Source organism: Amblyraja radiata, chromosome 32, assembly GCF_010909765.2.
Source record: "Amblyraja radiata isolate CabotCenter1 chromosome 32, sAmbRad1.1.pri, whole genome shotgun sequence".
In the NCBI taxonomy this organism is placed as follows: domain Eukaryota; kingdom Metazoa; phylum Chordata; class Chondrichthyes; order Rajiformes; family Rajidae; genus Amblyraja; species Amblyraja radiata.
Genome location: NC_045987.1, coordinates 10,397,822 through 10,420,928, shown reverse-complemented (window position 1 = coordinate 10,420,928; position 23,107 = coordinate 10,397,822). Strand labels below are relative to the sequence as shown.

Here is a 23,107-nt window from a genome sequence, read left to right as displayed (position 1 = left end):
CAATCTTTAAATAGCAGCTTAAAATCACTACAGGAACAAACTGACAAATTCAGATAGATTGAAATAGCGCGATCCCCAGGTAAATCCATCAACTGCAGCAATCAATGACCCCATTAATTTTATTTTTTTTATTAAAAAAGTGTCCAGTGTCGAAAAGCAAAATATATTCAATTAAAAAAACACACATTCTACAAGTAAAAATCCACCTTGGTGGCTACGGTTTTGCAGCCTTTGTCTGAATAGATCTTTTCATTTTCTGGGAAGTATGTCATTTCATCAGCTACAGCAGTAATAATTTCCTCATCCGCCTGATAACCCCTGGCTACCAGTTCATCCTTGACACACAACTTGACATGTTTATATTCCAGAGGAAGGAATGGGATAAAGTAGTCAATCACGTTTCTATCAATGAGGCTGGTGTGCCAGAATCCACCTATCCAATTAAACAAAAATACATTAGTTTACAAAGATCACATCAGGCAAAGCGTCAAAATCATACAGCCATTCATATCTGAACTTCGGTTTTGTACCATTTCCATTTGCATGGTATTAAAATTCTTCATTACCCTAAACACATCACAATCTACGTAATCTTGACCAAACCATAAATCCGTCAGGATCTCTATAGATCACCAGCTCTGGTCCTGCATAATCATTCCACCATTTGTTCAGCTATCAGCATCAGCATCCTCCAGTTCCTTCCCTTAACCTCTGTCTTTAAGATGCTTCATTGACCAATCATTTGGTCACCTGTGCTATTATCGTTTCAAACTTTTATTGGATAACAATTTTTATAGAAGTGAAGCCTTTTCAATATTTTACACGCTTCAAGCTCCTGCTGCACTGAATTAGCCTTCAACCAAACATTGTGGAAACTTAGCAATAAATGTCTGTGCTCCGGAGACTCCAAGAAGAAACGGCAATCCGCCAGTGCAGTAACCTTTGATGGAAAACAATAAAACTGTAGATGCTGTAAATCTGAAACAAAAGCAGAGATGCTAGAAGAACTCAAGCATTATCTGTGGAAATATAAACCAGTCAACATTTCCAGTCAGTGATCCTTCCTCAGAAGAACTTTCAGCACTTTGATTACCCTCAAGTAGTCAATACTGGAAAGCGCATAAATGCAAACAGCAAGCATGTCAGAATAGAATTAGATGTATGCAGCTCCCAACATGAGCCCGTCATCCCTGTATAAGGAATGCCATAGGTGTGCACTGGTAACTAGAATACTCATGGAAGTGAAAAAAGATATGAACAGATAAACAAAGTCACAATGTCCAAAAACGTCCAGCAGAGCCTTCATAAAATTGACAAGGATGTTTAATTTAGTTTAGAGATACAACATGGAAACAGTCCTTTCGGCCCAGCCAGTCCACGCCGACCAACGCTCACCCATACACCCGTTCTATCCCACTCTAGGGACAATTTACAGAAACCAATTAACCTACAAACCGGCACCTCTTTGGAATGGGGGAGGAAACCCACACCGTCACAGGGAGGATGTACAAACTCCATACACACAGCACCCGTAGTGAGGATCAAACCCAGGTCTCTGGCACTGTACGGCAGCAATATTGCTGCTGCGCCACTGTGCCGCCACAATGATTGTACAGGTTTCCAATTGGCGAGCATATTTTGTTCCAGTGTTCTTCATTGCACATTCCTCATTTTAAGCAAAAAAGTATATATTAATTAAATTGTACAAAGAAGATTCCAATAATTCTAAGTTGAACCAGTGTAGCTCATTTCAAACTGCCAACATTTAGCATACATACTTACTGTTTTTGTTATTGAAGACTCCGATAGACAGTTTACTGTCAAGATCTTTCAATTGAATTTCCTCCCTTTTGCTTCCTCTGTGCCAAAAGTCCAGTGCAATCTCAGTAATCCTCTCTCCACCGGCATTGCTGTTCACAACAAACAATAGTGATTTATAACAAAGAACCAAACACTAGCTGCCATAGGCTTAAGGTGAGAGGGGAGAGATTTATGGGGCAAATTTTTCACTTGGAGTATAGTCTGTGTCTGGAATGAGCTGCCAGAGGAAGCTGTAGAAGTGTAAACAATTATGCCTTTTAAAAGGCATTTGGACATCTATATGGATAGGAAGGTTTTTGAGGGCTACAGGCCAAATGCAGGCCAACAGGACCAGGCCTGTATACCAACTTTGGTCAACTAGACATGATGGACCAAAAGACCAGTTTCATGCTGTACAGCTCTATGACAATTCACAAAGGGTATCCACTGGAGCTTTAATACACCTCAACTCAACAAAACATAACTACCCCATCCTTCTCAAGCATTTCTCCATCATGAGGCTCCACAGAATTTATCATGAAATCTCTGATGGCATCTCACTGTAGTACTGATGAAGTGATGGAACAGTTAGAGATATCTTCTTTAAAATAAAATGTTAAATATGCCCTCCAAGCTGATTGTCGAATATTCTATTGTGTTATTTTGCAGAAGACCAGGGAGGCTCCCTCCCGTGTCCTGACCAATACAAATCCCACAATCAATTTCAGGCACAGAAATTATCTGACATTATCGAATGTGTTTGTGGGAGCTGTTGTGCTCTGATCAGCTGGCCTGCTTCCTATGGGCAGCACAGTGGCATAGATATGAGAGCTCCTGCTTCAGCGCCAGTTGCCCAAGTTCAAATTTGATTAGGTGCTGACTGTGTGGAGCTTACATTCTTTCCTGTAACAACGAGTTTCTTACTGGGGTCTCAAATTTTCTCTCACATCCCCAAAAAGTGCTGTATGGTTGGTTAATTAGCCTTGCGTGGGGTTGGGTGGTAGAACCTGGAGGGAATTAATGAGAGTGTATGTGAATAGGGAAAATTAGTGGGGGGGGGGGGGGGAGAATGGGACTGTTCTGACTGGTCATAGGTTCAATAGGTTAAAATAAACTCCTTCCATTAGGAAATATGGAAATTACCACTTCCAAGGTATTTCATGGACTGTATAGTATTCTGGTCAGTATTATATAACAAGATATTACATGAATGCAAGTTAATTCTTATTCTTTAAGATGGCTTGTTTGGTGTTAAGGGGTTATGGGAAGAAGGCAGGAGAATGGGGTTGAGAGGCAAAGATAGATCAGCCATGATTGAATGGCAGAGTAGACTTCGCCTTCCGGTACACATTTAACATTGAATTCTCCCAATTTTGCTATCCCTTGCTGTCTCCTCCCCTTCCTTAACCCTCTAGCTGTCTCCTCCCACCCTCCCATCTGCCCGCCAGCGGGCTCCTCCTCCTCCCCTTTTTCCTTCCTTCTCCCCCCCACCCCCCATCAGTCTGAAGAAGGGTTTTGGCCCGAAACGTCGCCTATTTCCTTCGCTCCATAGATGCTGCTGCACCCGCTGAGTTTCTCCAGCAATTTTGTGTACTGGCAGAGTAGACTTGATGGGCTGAATGGCCTAATTCTGCTCCTAGAACTTATGAACAAACACAAATATAGGTCTTGAGGTTTAAATTGAACATCATGTAAAATGGCATGCTTCAGTTGTTGCTCAGCTCTTAGACCACTGTTTGCTTTGTTGTCTGTTGTTCTACAATGACTGATCGTGCATTACATTTATTCCCTCCATTATAATTTCAATAGCATTTACAATATATTACAAAGCCTTCAGTAAATGTGCAATAATTGTCAATAAAATAATGTGCCCAATTACATTTCTATTTCAAATTCAGTATCTTTATTCCTTAAAGTTGATGATAGACTTTGTTCATGTGATTCACTATAAATATATCTTTTACCTCAGAAAAATGAAAATCGCCTTCCGGTACACCACTCCATCAATGTTATCATAGTACTCCAAATAAGGCTTAATGGCATCAATAAGGCCTGCTTGCATCTTGTCCATTTCATCAAAAATGAACATGGACCTGTCACACGTGGACACATTACCACGGATCCATTTCTGCAGCTGCTCCTAAGGATAGACATTTATTTTGTATGAAATATATTCACAGAAGCAACAACTCTTCACCCCACCACCACAAATCCCCAAACACACCTATTCTCAACACAAACACTGTTTCATACAGCATCACTGAGATGATTATATATTATCCCCAAGTCAGGGTTGATGATATTACAGGACTTTGCCTCGTTATGGCAAGAACAAAAGTCACTATAAATAATTGGTTGGCTGTTGAAGACGAGTAAATTTGACACTTGATATGCACGTATTGTTATGTAGCTGTCTGGTGAAGCAAGAAATTTAAGTTCAGAAGAGGCTTAGTTTGGTCGATTCTGCCTGTTTCACCACATAATAGAAAAACAAATATTATCTCCACTTGAATCACCAACTCTCACATATAGAATGTCTCAAATACATGTTTATACTTGGATTTGGATATTGCTGCTTCTTATAAGGATCTCTGTTGTCGTTGATGCCATTTCCATGAAGAGACTAAAGAACAATTTATTCCACAAATCCTTTAGCTGTGGGGCAGCCATTTTTAAGGATGTAAATACATATGCACTCAAGTCAATAAACTTCACATGAATTACAAATTTAAGCAGAAGTACTCGGCGATGTAACCAGAATCATTATTTGGATGGCAAATGGTCTGATTTGATGTGATACCCATTCCCAATTTTCTTTCCTACATCTGCCAAGGTCTATCTCCAAAGCACCGTACCAGTTCCAATAGCTCTCAGAATGTACCTACATTACATGTGTAACAGGTTATTCTCCCTGATACCAGTCAGGCATCAGAAATGAGTCAGATCATCAAACATAGCCAATTTATCAGTATATGAAGCTTATCTGTCCTGCCCAACTCAAAGGCACCAATCTGCATTATTGATTCTCCCAATGTAAGGGTGGGTGGCCTCAATGTGTTATGATTTTTTTTTAAATGAAAGAACTTTTATTTTCATCAATGCTACATTTATTGCTTGTAATAAAATTGGCTCATTTTCTAGCACTGTGATAGTCCCTCGTGAATGATTTTCAATAATTGCCTTAAATCTAGCATAAGGAAAGTCTTGTTAAGTGTTGGCACTATAGCTTTTTATGATTAAGTCCTATCAATTGACCAAAACAAAATTGATGACATATTTGTCAATTCCTCAATGAGTATGCTACCAAGTTATCTGCACTGAGTATTTAGAGCTCAACGTTCAGTTGGGTGGGATATCCCAGGCAGCCTCGTTTGTTTTATCTTCTGTAATCTTATGACCACCCAGTTAATCACACCAAGTCACTTTTGGGGGCATTTTTTCCCAATGTATGATTACAATTGCTTTGTTTGAGAACAATCCTCTCAAATGTCTTCGGACTTTTATACTACGTTAAAAAGGCACATTACAATGAAGCTATTGTGATGACATGCAGGAGAAGAGTAGAAGCAAATAATCAGTATTGTTTTAATTTATATAATGAAACATTAAATACAAAGAACTGATTTTCATGCACCACTTTAATCTCAAGGTTTGGAGGTTGTTTAACTACTTATATTTTTTCTTATGCATTCACCAAAAGTCTACAATTAGATTAAAACCATAATTCACTTGGTGATCCATTATTTTATAAAGAAACTTTTTAAACTGCATGTTTAAAACACAGCATTCACCATGCACCAAATTTCCATCGTTTCATTTATAATCCTTCTGAACACCTTAATTAAAATGCATAACTCACTGCTGATATCCAATACTCTCTATGCTACCCTTCACGTTTTGATTCTTTAACTGCGAGGAGCATTGCCCCACACAAAATATCCCATCTAACAATTTAAAATGTACCCATACTCTGATGTTACCTTATAGTGGCTGAGATATTCAGGGTGAGGGAAGTGCAAAGTAGAGATAAACTGATGAACATATGCACTCTGCAGTCCATTCGTGTAAATGTTCTCAGCTATTATTTTACTAATTAGGTTTTTGCCTGTCCCGGTCCAGCCATGTAGAGACAAAGCTAGAGGTTTTTTAGGGTTTGGATTTGTGATGAAACCATTAACAGCCTTCAAAACAGCTTGCTTGGCAATATGTTGTCCAAATAGTTTGTTATCCAAGTCCATCTTCAAACCTGGTTATGGAAATAAAAGGTTCAGATTATCACACAAAGAACAAAATTCCTTAAAATGCAGTTTAACTGTTACACACATGTTCCACATTTTTAGTGCATAGCTGAAGGGATGTTAAACATTTGGAGATATTGCCTCTCCATCAGTACATAAAGCGGAGGCACTTTGCTTTCTAATGTGGACATCACAGATCCCAAAGCATGAGGAAAGGGGGAATTATCCCTTGTGTCCTGGCCAATGTCTACCCTTAAGCAATGATCGAGTTATGATGTTCTTTGGTGCACACTTACTCTACACCAATTGGCTGGCATATGAAGCAGGTTTATAATAGAGGCTATACTTCATTGGTTGATGAACCACTTTGAAATAGCCCAAGGATAATTTTCCAGCGATTCAATGCTTAAAAATGAAAGCACCATATTAATGTGAAGTGCATTGGACCAAGTGCAGTACATTAAAAAAGCAATCATAAGAGTGAAAATGTCTAATTTCTGACCTCGGACTGTTTCTGTACTCAGTTACACATCTGCCATTCCTTAACGTCTTAAATTTGCTTCTTTTCTTACCCTGTAAATGTTTTTGACATTCCTAACGTCATAAAGACCGCCTACAATTCCAACTAGGAGAGAAGTACTGTACATGGGTTAAATTGTTATATTCTAACCCAACAGCTAGAATATTAACAAACAAAATGTTATCAACTAAATTTAATCTCTCTAGAGGCTGTAGACAAGGATGCTCACTATCCCCACTATTATTTGCTCTTGCAATCGAACCCCTAGCAGAAAGCGTTAGAAACAATCCAGGAATATTTGGATACAATACTAGAGACACAAGGAATAAAATCTCCTTATATGCAGATGATATACTAATATATATTACAAAATTAGAAACTAGTATTCCAAACCTATTAAATCTAATAACTCAATTTGGTCAGTTTTCGGGATATAGAATCAATTGGAATAAAAGCGAAATCATGCCAATAACAAAATTCAATTTGCATACAATACAACAATCCCCTTTTAAAATAGTTAAAGATAAATTTAAATACTTAGGAATCTATGTAACTAAGACATATACCTCTTTATTTAAACTAAATTTCCCACCCTTACTGAATAAACTACATAAGAATATTCAATACTGGAAAACACTCCCCATTTCAATGCTTGGGAGAATTAATGCTATAAAAATGATTTTTTTACCGCAACTGCTGTACCTACTTCAATTAATTCCGGTATATATCCCAAAAACCTTTTTCAAAAAAGTCGATTCCATTGTTACAAGTTTTGTCTGGGATTATAAGAATCATAGAATAAGTAAAAAACATTTATGTAAATCAAAGATAAATGGAGGTCTGGCTTTGCCAAATTTCTTATTTTATTTTTGGGCAGTCCATATTAAAAACATGAATTTTTGGCTGGAAGAAATGGATCAACAACCAGATTGGCTAATGATGGAAAAGGAAGACTGTCTACCTTTTGAAATTGGACCGATCATATTTGCCCCCACAAAACTGCACAAAAAAACTTATAAAGAAAACCCCATAATACATAGTGGAATACGAATTTGGAAACAAATAAAAAAAGATTTAAAATTGAATAATATACCACTCTGCCTTCCCATTGTAAATAATCCTTTATTCAAATCATACTTTATGGACAAAGGTTTCACACAATGGAAAAATCATGGAATCAAAAATATAGGACATCTTTATGGGAAAGGTACTTTTCTTTCATTTCAAGAGTTACAACAGAATTATGGACTGCACTCAAATAATTTCTTCAGATATCTACAAATTAGAGATTATGTTAAATCTAATACACAAGTTTACAGGAATAGGGAATCAGAAATTCTTGATGAATGTCTGAACAAGCATCCTAATACTGAAAAACTAATAGCTTATATTTATAACACCCTACTAAATAATGAGGTACCACCGACCGAACCATATAGATACAAATGGGAAAATGAAATCGGTCATCCTATCACGAAAGATATGTGGGACGAAAGTTTACAACAAATACATCAATGTTCATTAAATGCCAGACATACTTTAATACAATTCAAGGTCTTACATAGACTACACTTCTCTAAAATAAAACTAAATAGAATCTTCCCACAAATCTCTCCTATTTGTGATAAATGTCTACATTTAGAGGCTAATTTAACACATACGTTTGCAAACTGTATAAAACTTAAACATTTCTGGACAGATATTTTTGAAATAACTTCAGAAGTTATTAATACAAAACTGGACCCAGACACAAAATTAATAATACTTGGAATATCAGAACAAAGCTTAAAACTCACAACAAACCAAAGAAACGTCCTCAATTACAGTATAATAACCGAAAAAAAAATAATATTAAAATTTTGGAAAGGCCCTACAACCCCCACAATTAAAATGTGGATTACGGAAATGTCGGAGACCCTATACTTAGAAAGAATTAGACTTGTCTTAATGGACAAACAAGATCTTTTCCATAAAATTTGGGCTCCATTCATTAACTATCTGAAGGGATAGATTGGCACAGCACGAGGACCCAGCTGAAACTTGAACTCAGGAACAGATGAAAAGCTATACTTTATAACCTACGAACCTATCTCCATTGATGTATTACAGGTAACCCATTCCACCTCCCTTGTTTTTCTGTTGTGTCTTTTTTTTTTTGCTTTCTTTTTTATTTGTAACTTTCTACCCTCTCTTTTTCTCGCTTTCCATAAAAAATAAAAATACTAGAAGTAGAAGTAATTGATAATGGAAAATTTTAATAATGTATGACTGATGTATATGAAAAGTTCTTTTTTACTATAATATGTAACTACATTTTATAATATGTCTACTTCTAATAAATAAAATAAATAAAAAAATAAAGACCGCCTACTTCCATCTTTGTTTCATCATCTGTCCTACTTCATCTAATATCCTTAGAAAAACCTCATTCATTTACTTGTGTCACTCCAGATTCCAGTCCAGGCAAGTCCTGGCAAGTCTTCTATCCCCATATCTGGAATCTTCAATGCAGGCAGATTCCTGCTGCTGGGCTGTGACAGGAATCAGTGTTGACCCTTCATGATTTATATTACAAATTAGATTAAGAGACTGTATGAAGCTAAAACAAAATATGCGAGTAAAGAATAGAACAACATGTTGATTGGTTTAGATGGTTTAGAAGTTTATTGATAATACTGATAGAGGTGGATGTTTCAATGTAAAGAGGAGTTCAAAATCATGATAGATATGGACAAATGACATGACTTGGAAACAGGGGGCAAAGGGAATTCATTCTCTTTGATAGGAGATATAAAAACAAATATTTTAAACATTGAGATTGGTAAATAGTGATGTACAGTGTAATCTTGACACATTGGTTCATTTAAATGTGTAAATAAATGTAAATAAGTGAGTACCAGCAATTGGGAAAGTAAATGATTTGAACATCTTAATTGCAGAGTTTTTAGTATTAGTTTTAGAGATACAGCATATTTTGGTCCACCAAGTCCATGTTGACCATCAATCACCTGTACACTAATTCTATGTTACCCCACTTTTGCATCCTACACTATAGGGGCAATTTACAGAAGCCAATTAACCTACAAACCGGCACGTCTTTCGAATGTGGGAAGAAACCGAAGCAGTCGCAGGGAGAACACGCAAACTCCATACAGGCAACAACCACAGGATGTGGAAGTACAATCTCATTTTAGAATGACTGATAACTAGAACCACCGTCTCAGAGAAATAAATGAGGATCACAGCCAGAACGTAGCAATTGGACAGGCGCATGGATTTGCAGGGAATGGAGGGATATGGGTTACGTGCAGGCAGAGATTAATTTTAGCCCAGCATCAATGTTCAGCACCGATATTGTGGGCTGCAGGGCCTGTTCTTGTGCTGTATTGTTCTATGTTCTTTGAGTGTTGGAGGTCAGGAGAGACTAATAAACGTATATCAATTTATGCGAGGCTTCCTGTGGTGTACTGTTTTATCTATTTATTACATTATTATAGAAACAACACTATTTCAATGACCACATTTCACTCTCCATCCATCAAAAGAGACAAATAAAGTTAAGATTAAAAAAACAATTGCTTCTCCCTATTATTTAGGGCCAAGTTATTACTGGATTTGTATCCAAATCTGAATTTGCATTGTAATTCCCATCAGCAAATATGTGTTGTGCATTGTTCATTGTCACAACTACACTGGGGAGAGCAGACGTGTTGCAAGGTGGCCTGTGCAATCTGCATGCAAAAGTCCTGTGGATGCAGCACAAATAAATAGCCGGTGTATGTTAACGTGGCGGTGAGATGTCACCATTTACCTGTCAGGTTGAGTTTCACCCACTCGTCCTCACAACACTCCTGGAACTTGCAGTACAGTTTGGGGAAGGTGGTTAAGAGGCCGGTCAGAGCGGTGGCCACGCCGACTGCGATGCCCATACTGATGGGCTCCATGGCCGCCAGAAAAGGGGTGGACAAGAGCACGAGCAGTACAGCCCGGACCATCACCTTCATGTTTTCGGTTTCCTGGCGGCCGCCCCCTAACAGGCGACGAGGCACAAGACCCCGCCTCAGCGCAGCGGCCAGCGAACCCTGACAACCCGGCGGAAGAGCAGGCAGCGTCACATCCGCCCCTCTGACCTTTCCCGCCCGAACCCCTCAGCCAGACATGTTTGTGAGGGGCATCCACACACGCAGGAACAAAGATCTTATAGCGGAGCAAGATGGCCTGCTCCTACGCAAAACACGTAGTACGATCATGCGCAGATTCATGGGCGATTATAGGACCCATTTTAGCAACCAGCCTCCGCCATCTTGCTTCCGGCCAAAGATCGGATCTTTGCTTCCGCCTCCGCTCTCGTATCTTCACTTTGGTCTTTGACCATGCCGTCCACATCTACCAGTGTTGCCCAAAGATCTTATAACGGAGCAAGATAGGCCACTTCTGCGAAATGTAATGGGCTGACGTGTAGTACGCTACGGAGCGGATCCTGGGCATTTCCCCCCGCCCATTTTAGTAACCGGAACCTACCCGACTCGCAGTGTAATTAACGTTGCGGTGGAGCAGTTTGTGTGTGATATAGGGTTAGATTCATAATTCTGTTAGTTCATAATTCGGTTAATTCTTGTCAAGAATAAAATTTGACTCTGGTAATTGTCTTTTTTAATGTTTTTTTAAATCATTTCTTTTTAAATGGCTCATAAGTTGTGTTTGAGTTGATTTTGTATTAACCAGAACCTACCCGACCCGACTCGCAGGGTAATCAAAGTTGCGGGGGAACAGTTTTTGTGCGTGATATAGGGTTAGATTCATAATTCTGTTAATTCTTGTTAAAGAATAAAATGTTTATAAATTTTGACTGGTAAATTTCTTTTTTAATGTTTTTTAAATCATTTCTTTTTAAATGGCTCATCTGCTGTGTTTGAGTTGATTTTGTATTACACTTGCACTCTGTAATTCATTCATCTAATCACACTGATGTAATCACACTGTTCACAATTGCAGTATTTGGGAAAATAATAGCAATATGAAGATTCCAGTTGCTCTAGCCCTGGAATGTTACTGAATGTTTTTGTGCTTATTTTCTATTTTCTATGGAGTTGGTTCTCCACAAATAAAAAGGGGTCTGGTCTTCCCAATACCCAGAGAGTGGAATGAGATCTGCCTGTAATGGTGGGGTTATCTAATTGAAGAATTTCACAAAATTAAATTTGTTTTGAGCAAGATTTACAAAAGATGTATAACTTAAGGATGGTTTTATTCCATGAGCATACAACTGACTAGATTGTGCTGGAAAGAACACACATACATGAATGTGATATAGATGTATATAATCATATAACACACACAATTATATTTCTGAATATAAGGGTTTCTGAAATTATATTTCTGAAGAAGGGTTTCGGCCCGAAACGTTGCCTTTTTCCTTCGCTCCATAGATGCTGCTGCACCCGCTGAGTTTCTCCAGCTTTTTTTGTGTACCTTCGATTTTCCAGCATCTGCAGATCCTTCTTAAACAATTATATTTCTTCTGATTTTTATATCCAATGATGAACTTTATTTCAGACTAGAGAAGGGACATTAAATAATAAACATTGTAAACCTCCCCGCAACTTCACTCTGGTGTCTTGGCCGTGCTGATCCGGGCCAGGCTCCCCGCACGCTGTGGAAGGAACATAGGCATCTTTTCGCTTTTATTGTAATTTATTTGTCTTTTCATACCTTTCCTCCTTAACGGGGAACCTGAAGAAAGACAAGTCGGGTCGCCTACATTGGCGATTGGAACAATTCACCGCAGAGCAGTAGGCAACACCAAAGAACACCAAAGGCCCCCGACCGAGGAAGAACAAAAGGAAGGGACTTGAACTTTATTTCGCCTTCCATCACAGTGAGGAATGTGTAGGAGTCACTGTGGTGAATGTCCGTATTAAAATGTGTTTTTGAGTGCTGTTGCTTTTAATTGTATGTCTGACCTGGCCAATGAAATTCCTCGTATGTTGCAAAACATGGCAAATAAAATCTGATTATGATTCTGAAAAGCCTTTCCCTTCCATACTCTTTCCTCTCTGATCTTTTTGCAGTTGCCTGCCTTTCTGTACTTGTTGCAAGAGATTGTCGTGGCATCCAGCATCCTCGGAGAATGTAGAATTAAAGGCAGGCAATGCCAGTTTTAAAGATGGTTATTTGCCTCAAGATTGGATTATTGTATCTCCAGAACCTCCCCAGAGGCTCTGGGAGACACAAGGTTCAAGAGGGAACACAAAAAGCCTAATTAGGAAGAATATTAAGAGTAAGATTTTCAATTAAAATACTGTAATCGATGGAACCTTGCCTTTAAATTGGTTCTTGGATGAAACCCTGATGGTTCTCACATTGTCTCTTTAAATTTACTCTCCTTTTCACACTTGCATTAAAACACACAGCCACCGCCATTCACAGTGATACTGCCCGGCAGTCTCATAATTACAGTCAACACAGCCACCTTGACAGCCACACAAAATGATGTAAATAAAAATTGTTTTCCTTGTTTAAGAAGTTCAATTTACAATTATTTGAAATTGTGGGGGTTGGTACAAAATACTGCTGACCCACAAATGTGTTGCTATGAGACATTCACATTTAAAAAATCCATGTCTCAAAAAAAGCAAGAAGGTGCCCATGTTATTTGACCAACTTATCAGATGAATTTAAATATGTAGGTATGTATGCATTAGTTTTGCTCCTAATTCCCTTTCCAAATCATTAATATTTATGGTAAACAGTTGCGGCCCCAACACCAAGCCTTGCGGCAAAAAAATCCAGAAGATTAGTCAAACATGATTTCCCTTTCATAAATCCATGTTGACTTGGACTAATTCTTTTACTGCTATCCAAATGCCCCATTATTACATCTTTAATAATTGACTCCAGCATCTTTCACACCACCAAAGTCGGGCTAACTGGTCTGTAATTCCCCGTTTTCTCTCACGCTCCTTTCTTGAAAAGTGGGACAGCATTAGCTATCCTCCAATCCACTGATCGTAAATCTATTGATCGTTGGAAAATGATCATGTGTATACATATATATGTATGTGTATATATGCATGTATGTGTATAAATGCATGTATATGTATATGTGTGTATATATGTATGTATATATATGTTTATATGTGTGTGTATGCATATAAATGTATCCATATGTATGTGTGCATTTGTATGTGTATACGTATGTATGTATGTGTGTATATATATGTATGTGTATAAATATATATATATGCATATATTTATTACTATATAATTATATATATAATTGCCTTTATGGTTTATGCACATCATCTTACAAGACAAATTAATTAATAGTGATTATTTAAATCAAAGTTGCTTCTGATCCATGAGAATAAACTTTATTATCTCTAACTTGCCTCTCACACACAGACACACATTCATATAAATATATAAAATATATATACGTTAAATTTAATTTTGTGCAGTGTGTGTTAAAGGGAAACTGCACAATACAATGCAAGGGAAACTACGCAAAGGAGGGGGCTGTTCCCGCTACAAGATACTCGAGGATCTTTGCTTTGGATCAAAGATTATAGAGGAGCTCTATAATCTTTGCTTTGGATCATAGCGGGTGGCATACCGGAAGTCGCGTGTCGCTTAAAGAAATGGCGGCCGTGACGTTCCATCACGTACTACACGTCAGTCCATTGGATTTCGGAGGAGTGGTCTATCTTGCTCCTCTATGATCTTTGGTTTATTCTAGCGCCACGCGAATAGAATACACATCATTAAAATGTTGCTGTCTAACTCGACTTGGGTGACTACTTTGTTTGCGTTTCAAAATAAATAATTTTTGCACACCCTAAGTCTCGACTCGCCAAACTGGTGACCCCGTTAGTCCGAACGGATTTTGGGCATTTGACATGCAAGCCGACGCCCAGCAAAACGTAGTGGGTCTGAAGCTGCCCGTGTTCTGGGCAGAGCAGCCTCAAGTGTGGTTTGCCCACATAAAGGCCCAGTTCGACCTCAGGAATATCGTGGTCGACGACACCCGGTATTTTTACGTCGTCGGGGCACTTAAACCAAGAGACGGCTTCGCGGTTGCTGCCATACTTACAAGACCCACCGGTGCTTGGCAAGTACGACAGCCTCAAGGCCCTACTGCTCCGCACCTTCAGGCTCATCCGCCGATATCGCGCCGCCCGCCGGCTCCACATGGGTGACCGAAAACCGTCCTCCTTGACGAGCAAGATGCTCGCCTTGATGGACGGCCATCGATCAAATGTTTCTCAACCTGTTTCTCAAACAAATGCCGGAAGACATCCGCTTGCTGCTCGCCGGGTCCGACTTCGCCGACCCTATGCAGCTCGCCGAGCGGGCCAACGAATTGTGGCTCGCGAAGCGGCAGGTCCGCACGCCAACCGCCCCGCAGAGATGCCCAGCCCTCCACACCGTCGCGGAGCCGCAGCCGCACGCTGGAGACCGGGGTAAGCGCCAGTGGTTCTTTTATCACCTCCACTGGGGCGCTGAGGCCTGCCGATGCCGCCCCCCCCTTGCACGTTTTCGGGAAACGCCTCGGCCGATCGTCAGTAGGGGCTATCGCGATCGGCCAAAACAACCGCCTCTACGTGCGCGACCGCCATTCTGGACTTCGTTTCCTGGTGGACTCCGGGGCCATCGTGAGCATCCTCCCCCCAACTGGGCTGGACTCCGGTGCTGGTAAGCGTGGCCCTGTCCTGACTGCTGTCAACAGCAGTACTATCCGCACCTACGGCACGCGGCACCTCTCCCTAACCTTCGACTCCCGCCCGTACGTATGTACCTTTACCGTCGCGGACATGGCCCAGCCGCTCCTGGGCGCCGACTTCCTTCGGGCCTATTCCTTCATGATGGACGTGGCCTCATTCCACCGGCGGACCTCGGCCCCATGACCCAAGGCAACACCCTGCCCGCAGCTGAAAGCGGTGGCTGAAGTCGAGGGCCCGTATGCCTCCCAGCTCGCGGAGTTCCCGTTGCTCCTCACCCCTCCCGTTTCCGCACGGCGGCCCCCAAGCACGGGGTGGTGCATCATATACCCATCGCAGGATCGCCATTGCATGCTCGGGCGCGCTGGCTCCCACCCGACAAGCTGCGCATCGCCAGGGAAGAATTCCAGCTGATGGAGGACATGGGGATCATGTGGCGCTCGGACAGCTCGTGGACGTCCCCATTGCACATGGTCCCTAAATCATCTGGGGGGTGGAGACCATGCGGGGATTACAGACGCCTTTATGACCGCGGACCGCTACCCGGTCCCACATATCCAGGACTTTTGGCCCATTTATGTCTGTGTTGGACTATGGTGATGTTTTATATATGAATGCATCTTCAAAATGCCTACAGTCTTTGGACACGGTCTACCACGGAGCACTGGGATTTGTTACTAATTTTAAAACCCTCACGCTCCACTGCACTTTGTATGCTCAAGTTGGATGGTTTGCCCTGTCCACCCGCAGACTCCATCATTGGCATATCCTTATTTATAAGACTATCCTCGGTGTTCTTCCTTCATACCTGCAGAAGTATGTATTTCGAAAAAGCACAGGAACTTATCAGCTCCGCTCTGAGGACTTGTTCTTACTAACTGTACCTAAAGTCCGTACTGAACTGAGGAAAAGGGCATTTAGTTATGCTGCTCCCTTCGCATGGAATCAGCTGCAGAATGAACTAAAACTTAAGGAGCTAGTTTCTATAAACAGATTTAAATCCCTTCTTAATGATGTTGAAGCGGGCTCTTCTGTCTGTACATGCTTTGTTTGATGATGTTCTGACTGTGACTCTATTTATATGTTCTCTGTTGTTTTTTAATTATTGTCTGTAACTGTGGAACTGTGCTGCTGCCTGTCTTGGCCAGGACTCTCTTGTAAAAGAGATTTTTAATCTCAATGAGACTTCTCCTGGTTAAATAAAGGTTAAATAAAAATAAAATTAAATAATCTGGAGGGCGCTACTTTTTTTCGAAGGTGGACCTGGTCCACGGTTATCACCAAATCCCTGTTCGCCTGGACGATGTGCCCAAGACCGCCACCATCACCCCCGTTTGGGCTTTTTGAGTGGCTCCGTATGCCTTTTGGTTTGAAAAACGCAGCGCAGGCGTTCCAGCGTCTAATGGGCATGGTCGGTCGGGTATTGAACTTTATTTACATCTATCTAGATGACATCCTGGTTGCGAGCCGCTCCCAACAGGAACACCTCACACACCTGCGGACGCTGTTCCAGCGGCTCCAAGACCATGGACTTGTCATCAATCCCGCAAAATGCCAGCTTGGCCTCCGCACTATTTTGTTCCTGGGGCACAACGTCACCTCGCAGGGCTCCACCCCATTGCCCTCTAAGGTGGAGGCCATCCGGCAGTTCCCTAGGCCGCTCACTGTGAAAGGCCTACAGGAGTTTGTCAATATGGTCAACTTCTACCACCGTTTCGTGCCGGTGGCGGCCAGAATCATGCGCCTCCTCTTCCAGTGCCTTGCTGGTAAGCCTCAGGAACTTGTGTGGTCCACCGAGGTGGAGGCCGCGTTCGAGGGCGTGAAAGCGGCGCTAGGTGGAGCCACCATGCTGGTACACCCGTGGGCCATGGCCTCGACGGCACTCACGGTGGATGCCTCCGATTCGGCCATGGGTGGGGTGTTGGAACAGCTCATTGACGGCCGCTGGCAGCCGTTTGCCTTTTTCAGCCGTCAGCTGAGGCCCCCCGAGCGCAACTACAGTGCTTTTGACCGAGAGCTCCTTGCCCTCTACCTGGCCATCCGGCACTTTTGCTACTTCCTGGAGGGCAGGCCTTCCCAGCCTTTGCCGACCACAAGCCCTTGACGTTCGCCTTGGCCAAGGTGTCCGACCCATGATCCGCTCAGCAGCAACGACACCTGTCATTCGTCTCGGATTTACGACACGTACAACACGTGGCCGGGAAGTGCAACAGTCGCCGACGTCCTGTCCCGCCCAGCCCTCCCAGCTGTGGACCACGGTGTGGATTACAGGGAGTTTGCTGCAGCACAGCGTGCGGACGTCGGGCTGGCGGACTACAGGACGGCCGCTTCAGGGTTGCGGTTGGCCGACGTTCCATTCGGTCTAACGGGAGTGTTGGTGCTGTGCGACGTATCCATCGCCTGGCCCACTCTTCAATCCGGGCAACTTCCGCGCAGGTGGCAGACAAATTCGTCTGACCGGGCCTCCGCAAACAGGTCGCGGTTTGGCCTAGAGCCTGCGTCCCCTGCCAGACATCCAAGGTGCAACGCCATGTGCGGGCCCCGGTGCACAACTTTGTGGTTCCCTCGGGCCGCTTCCATTACATCCATGTGGATTTAGTGGTCCGGTTGCCGCTGTCCCGCGGCGCCACGCATCTCCTCACGGTGGTGGATCGGTTCACGAGGTGGCCTGAGGCTATTCCGCTGTCGGACACCTCCGCCACATCTTGTCCCCGGGCCCTCGCGGTCAATTGGATAGCTAGGTTTGGGGTTCCGTCAGACATTTCCACCGACTGGGGGGCTCAGTTCACGTCCTCGTTGTGGGCGTCGCTGGCGAAGTTATACGGGGCGCGGTTGCACCACACCACCGCTAATACCGCCAGGCAAACGGGCTCGTGGAGCGGTTCCACCGCCACTTGAAAGCGGCACTAAAGGCACGGCTCACGGGTCCGGACTGCATCGACCAGTTGCCTCGGGTGCTCTCAGGCATCCGCACGGCCCCCAAAGTGGACTTGGATGCATCGTCCGCTGAGTTGGTCTACGGCTCGGTTTTGCGGGTGCCCGGGGATTTCCTCCCTGCGGTTCGAGGGCAGCTGGAAGATACCCCGGTGGTGTTGGCGAGTCTCCGGCAGCGAGTGGGCGGCCTGGCTCCTGTGCATACCTCGCGGCATGGGACAGCCCCGGTCCATGTGTCGCCAGAAAATAAAAACTGCTTATTTGTTTTTGTCCGCAGGGATTCGCATCGGTCCGCACTGCAGCGTGTCTACGAAGGTTCGTTCCTGATGTTGCGTCGCGACTTTCCGGTTGAACGTTGGGGGCCGCGAGATCGTCTCCGTCGCTCGGCTTAAACCGGCTCTCCTGGATGTCGACAGCCCAGTGGTGGTGGCGTAGCCTCGGCCTAGGGGCCGTCCGCTGGCCGATCCAGTGGCACCTGCTGTGCCAGTTCTCCCCGCACCTCTTGCTTCTGTTCCTCCACACCGTCAAGGTCCCCTGGCTTTGTTCCGCCAGCCTCACGTGTACCGCCTGTCGGGTCCGCCCTCCTGCTCAGTTCCGTACCTCGGGTTCTGGGGGTGGGGGTCCTGTAGCAGCCCCTAGTGGCGGCCTTGTTAATATCGAACCGTCGCGATTGGCAGGTACGGTCAATTGAGCGCGGGAGCTTCGTTGCGGATTTTTTCTGTAACCGTTCATTCTAGCGCCACGCATCTACACATCGTTAAAATTTGGCTGTCTATTTCGACTCGGGTGACTACTTTGTTTGCGTTTCAAAATAAATAATTTTTGCACACCTTAACGTCTCGACTAGCCAAAGTAGAATAATGAATTCTGAAGTGTATCGACACAACCTGTCTGCTCAAGGTCAAACAAATGTCTCAAAACTCATTGGCTGGCGGTTCATTTTACGGCAAGACAATGATCCCAAACATACTGTTAAAGCAACAAAGGAGTTTTTCATAGCTAAAAAATTCTTGAGTGGCCAAGTCAATCACCCGATCTGAACCCAATTGAGCATGACTTTTATATGCTGAAGAGAAAGCTGAAGGGGAATAGCCCCCAGAACAAGGATAAGCTAAAGATGGCTGCAATACAGGCCTGGCAGAGCATCACCAGAGAAGATACCCAGCAACTGGTGATGTCCATGAATCGCAGACTTCAAACAGCCATTGCATGCAAAATATATGCAACAAAACACTAAACATGACTACTTTCATTTACATGACATTGCTGGGTCCCAAACATTATGGTGCCCTGAAATGGGAAGACTGTATAAGCACTGCTGTAATTTCTACATGGTGAAACCAAAATGTGTTAAAATGGCCTTTATTAAAATGTGACAATGTGCACTTGAACCACATGTGATTTTTTCTATTACAAATCTCAAATTGTGGAGTACAGAGGCAAATAAATAAATGATGGGTCTTTATAAACTAATGTATTCTTGTTTTACAGCGCACTGTAAATATATAATGTTCCACCACCCCAGCACCAGTCATTTTAGATCTAAATTACTTTAGAAATGCAATTCACAAAACAAATCCAATTGAAAAGAATCTGAGAAAATAACATGTATTTCCACATGGTGACATTTATTTTTTTAAATAAAACCTCTTTACAGTGGAAAAAATGTAGTTAAAAATATCAGACTTTTCATGTTTTACCAAGTAACATGTGTTTATTTTAATCATGAGCCTGTCACATAACTGGACACTATAACAAAGTAATAAGATTATTCTGGTATCTGTATGAAATATTTTGTATAGTAAAAAAAATTGCTAAAACAGACACTATTTGCCTTCTTAGGAAATGTATCCATCTTAACTGGCTTTAGTTCAAAACAAATATATACACTTTACATGATTTGACCTGTAAAAATGTTGACACAAAAATATCAGTAAAGGCAAAACAAGAAAATTGTTGAACAAAAAGCCCATGTTGGATATGCTTTTTCACGTTTGCTACGAAGGAGAAATTGAGTACCTTGTGCATGAATGGATCGTAAGTGCATTGCAACATAAATTAGTTTCTTCTCGTTGTCATTTCTTTAAATGGGACGGTGGGATTAAACTTGAACATAATACATTGCTGATTTCTTTGCATGGTTCCTTCGTCAAGGGCATTTACTCATTTTTAAATTTACACAAAAAGTGTATTTTCAAAGAAGTGCAGTGGCTCAATCTATGCAATCTGTCAAGCTATGCAATCATTTTCAACTAATTACTTCCCTACTGTATGTATGTAAACATGTGTGAAATTCTCAATCTTTAAATAGCAGCTTAAAATCACACTGGCAAATTGAGATAGATTCAAATAGCGCGATCCCCAGGTAAATCCATCAACTGCAGCAATCAATGACCCCATTATTATTTTTTTTATTAAAAAAGTGTTCAGTGTCGAAAAGCAAAATATATTCAATTAAAAAAACACACACATTCTACAAGTAAAAATCCACCCTGTTGCCTATGCTTTTGCAGCCTTGGACTGAATAGATCTTTTCATTTTCTGGAAAGTATGTCATGTCATCAGCTACAGCAGTAATAATTTCCTCATTCGCCTGATAACCCCTGGCTACCAGTTCTTCCTTGACACACAACTTGACATGTTTATATTCCAGAGGAAGGAATGGGACAAAGTAGTCAATCACGTTACAATCAATGAGGCTGGTGTGCCAGAATCCACCTATCCAATTAAACAAAAATACATTAGTTTACAAAGATCACATCAGGCAAAGCGTCAAAATCATACAGCCATTCATATCTGAGCTCCGGTTATGTGCCATTTCAATTTGCATGGTTTTAAAATTCTTCATTGCCCTAAACACATCACAATCTATGTAATCTTGACCAAACCATAAATCCGTCAGAATCTCTATAGATCACCAGCTCTGGTCTTGCATAATCATTCCACCATTTGTTCAGCTACCAGCATCCTCCAGTTCCTTCCATTAACCTCTGCCTTTAAGATGCTTCATTGACCAATCATTTGGTAACCTGTGCTATTACCATTATGTGATTCAGTTTCATACTTTTATTGGATAACAATTTTTATAGAAGTGAAGCCTTTCCAATATTTTACAAGCTTCAAGCTCCTGCTGCACTGAATTAGCCTTCAACCAAACATTGTGGAAACTTAGCAATAAATGTCTGCTCCTGAGACTACAAGAAGAAAAGGCAATCCGCCAGTGTTGTAACCTTTGATGGAAAACAAATAAAACTGTAGATGCTAAAATCTGAAACAAAAGCAGAGAATAGGGAAGATTCAAACAAGAGGACATGACTTCAGAATTAAGGGACAGAAGTTTAGGGGTAACATGAGGGGGAACTTCTTCACTCAGAGTGGTGGCGGTGTGGAATGAACTTCCAGTGGAAGTGGTGGAGGCAGGGTCGTTGGTATCATTTAAAAATAAATTGGATAGGCATATGGATGAGAAGGGAATGGAGGGTTATGGTATGAGTGCAGGCAGGTGGGACTAAGGGAAAAAAGTTGTTCGGCACGGACTTGTAGGGCCGAGATGGCCTGTTTCCGTGCTGTAATTGTTATATGGTTATAGATGCTAGAAGAACTCAAGCGTTATCTGTGGGAAGATAAACCAGTCAACATTTCCAGTCAGTGATCCTTCTTCAGAAGAACTTTCAGTACTTTGATTACCCTCAAGTAGTCAATGCTGGAAAGCACATAAATGCAAACAGCAAGCATGTCAGAATAGAATTAGATGTATGCAGCTCCCAAACCTGTCAAACCTGTATAAGGAATGCCATAGATGTGCACTGGAACTAGAATACTCATGGAAGTGGAAAAAGATATGAACAGATAAACAATGTCCAAAAACGTCTAGCATAGCCTTCATAAAATTGACAAGGATGTTTAGTTTAGTTTAGAGATACAGCATTGAAACAGTCCTTATGGCCCAGCCAGTCCACGCCGACCGACGCTCACCCATACACCAGTTCTATCCCACACACTAGGGACAATTTACAGAAACCAGTTAACCTACAAACCCGCACCTCTTTGGAATGGGGGAGGAAACCAACACCGTCACAGGGAGGATGTACAAACTCCATACACAAAACACCCGTAGTCAGGATCAAACCCAGGTCTCTGGCACTGTACGGCAGCAATATTGCTGCTGCGCCACTGTGCCGCCACAATGGTTGTACAGATTTCCAATTGGTGAGCATATTTTGTTCCAGTGTTCTTCATTGCACATTCCTCATTTTAAGCAAAAAAGTATATATTAATCAAATTGTACAAAGAAGATTCCAAGTGCAGCTCATTTCAAACTGCCAAAATTTAGCAAACATACTTACTGTTTTTGTTATTGAAGACTCCGATAGACAGTTTACTTTCAATATCTTTCAATTCAATTTGCTCCCTTTTGATTCCTCTGCGCCAAAAGTCCAGTGCAATCTCAGTAATCTTCTTTCCACCGGCATTGCTGTTCACAACAAACAATAGTGAGTTATAACAAAGAACCAAACACTAGCTAGCATAGTCTTAAGGTGAGAGGGGAGAGATTTATGGGGCAAATTTTTCACTTGGAGTATAGTCTGTGTCTGGAATGAGCTGCCAGAGGAAGCTGTAGAAGTGTAAACAATGATGCATTTTAAAAGACATTTGGACATCTATATGGATAGGAAGGTTTTTGAGGGCTACAGGCCAAATGCAGGCCAACAAGACCAGGCCTGTATACCAACTTTGGTCAACTAGACATGGTGGACCAAAAGGCCAGTTTCATGCTGTACAGCTCTATGACAATTCACAAAGGGTATCCTCTGGAGCTTGTAGGCTTTAATATACCTCAACTCAACAAAACATAACTACCCCATCCTTCTCAAGCATTTCTCCATCATGAGGCT

The 23,107-nt window shown here is 42.0% G+C and overlaps 2 protein-coding genes across 4 annotated transcripts in view; both read right to left on the bottom strand.

Moving 5' to 3' along the window:
* Positions 1-108: 108 nt before the first annotated feature.
* Positions 109-10,667, bottom strand: LOC116990865 (torsin-1A-like). The gene is made up of 5 exons (XM_033048944.1): positions 10,370-10,667; positions 5,781-6,046; positions 3,765-3,940; positions 1,783-1,910; positions 109-433 (listed from the first exon to the last, which is right to left on the bottom strand). Exons 1-5 carry the CDS (start codon positions 10,560-10,562, stop codon positions 189-191), a joined length of 1,008 nt encoding a protein of 335 aa, XP_032904835.1. The 5' UTR covers positions 10,563-10,667; the 3' UTR covers positions 109-188.
* An 8,215-nt stretch (positions 10,668-18,882) lies between these two features.
* Positions 18,883-23,107, bottom strand: part of LOC116990864 (torsin-1A-like) — a 61,910-nt gene continuing 57,685 nt past the window's right edge. Inside the window, exons 7-9 of one of the 3 annotated variants that reach the window (XM_033048940.1) lie at positions 22,559-22,686; positions 21,443-21,480; positions 20,758-20,930 (exon numbers count right to left, since the gene is read on the bottom strand). In XM_033048940.1, coding sequence (XP_032904831.1) covers positions 20,892-20,930; positions 21,443-21,480; positions 22,559-22,686 — 205 coding nt within the window. In that variant the 3' untranslated portion in view covers positions 20,758-20,891. Of the gene's footprint in view, positions 18,946-20,757; positions 20,931-21,442; positions 21,481-22,275; positions 22,461-22,558; positions 22,687-23,107 lie in introns of those variants that run through there. The other 2 variants (XM_033048943.1, XM_033048939.1) reach the window with 2 other exon arrangements.

Coding starts and splice junctions, on each gene's coding strand:
- LOC116990865 (XM_033048944.1), bottom strand. CDS start 10,562: ATGAAGGTGATGGTCCGGGCTGTACTGCTCGTGCTCTTGTCCACCCCT. Junction 3,941..5,780: donor AATATCTCAGCCACTATAAG/GTAACATCAGAG, acceptor GTCTATCCTTAG/GAGCAGCTGCAGAAATGGAT. Junction 1,911..3,764: donor GCGATTTTCATTTTTCTGAG/GTAAAAGATATA, acceptor TGTTGTGAACAG/CAATGCCGGTGGAGAGAGGA.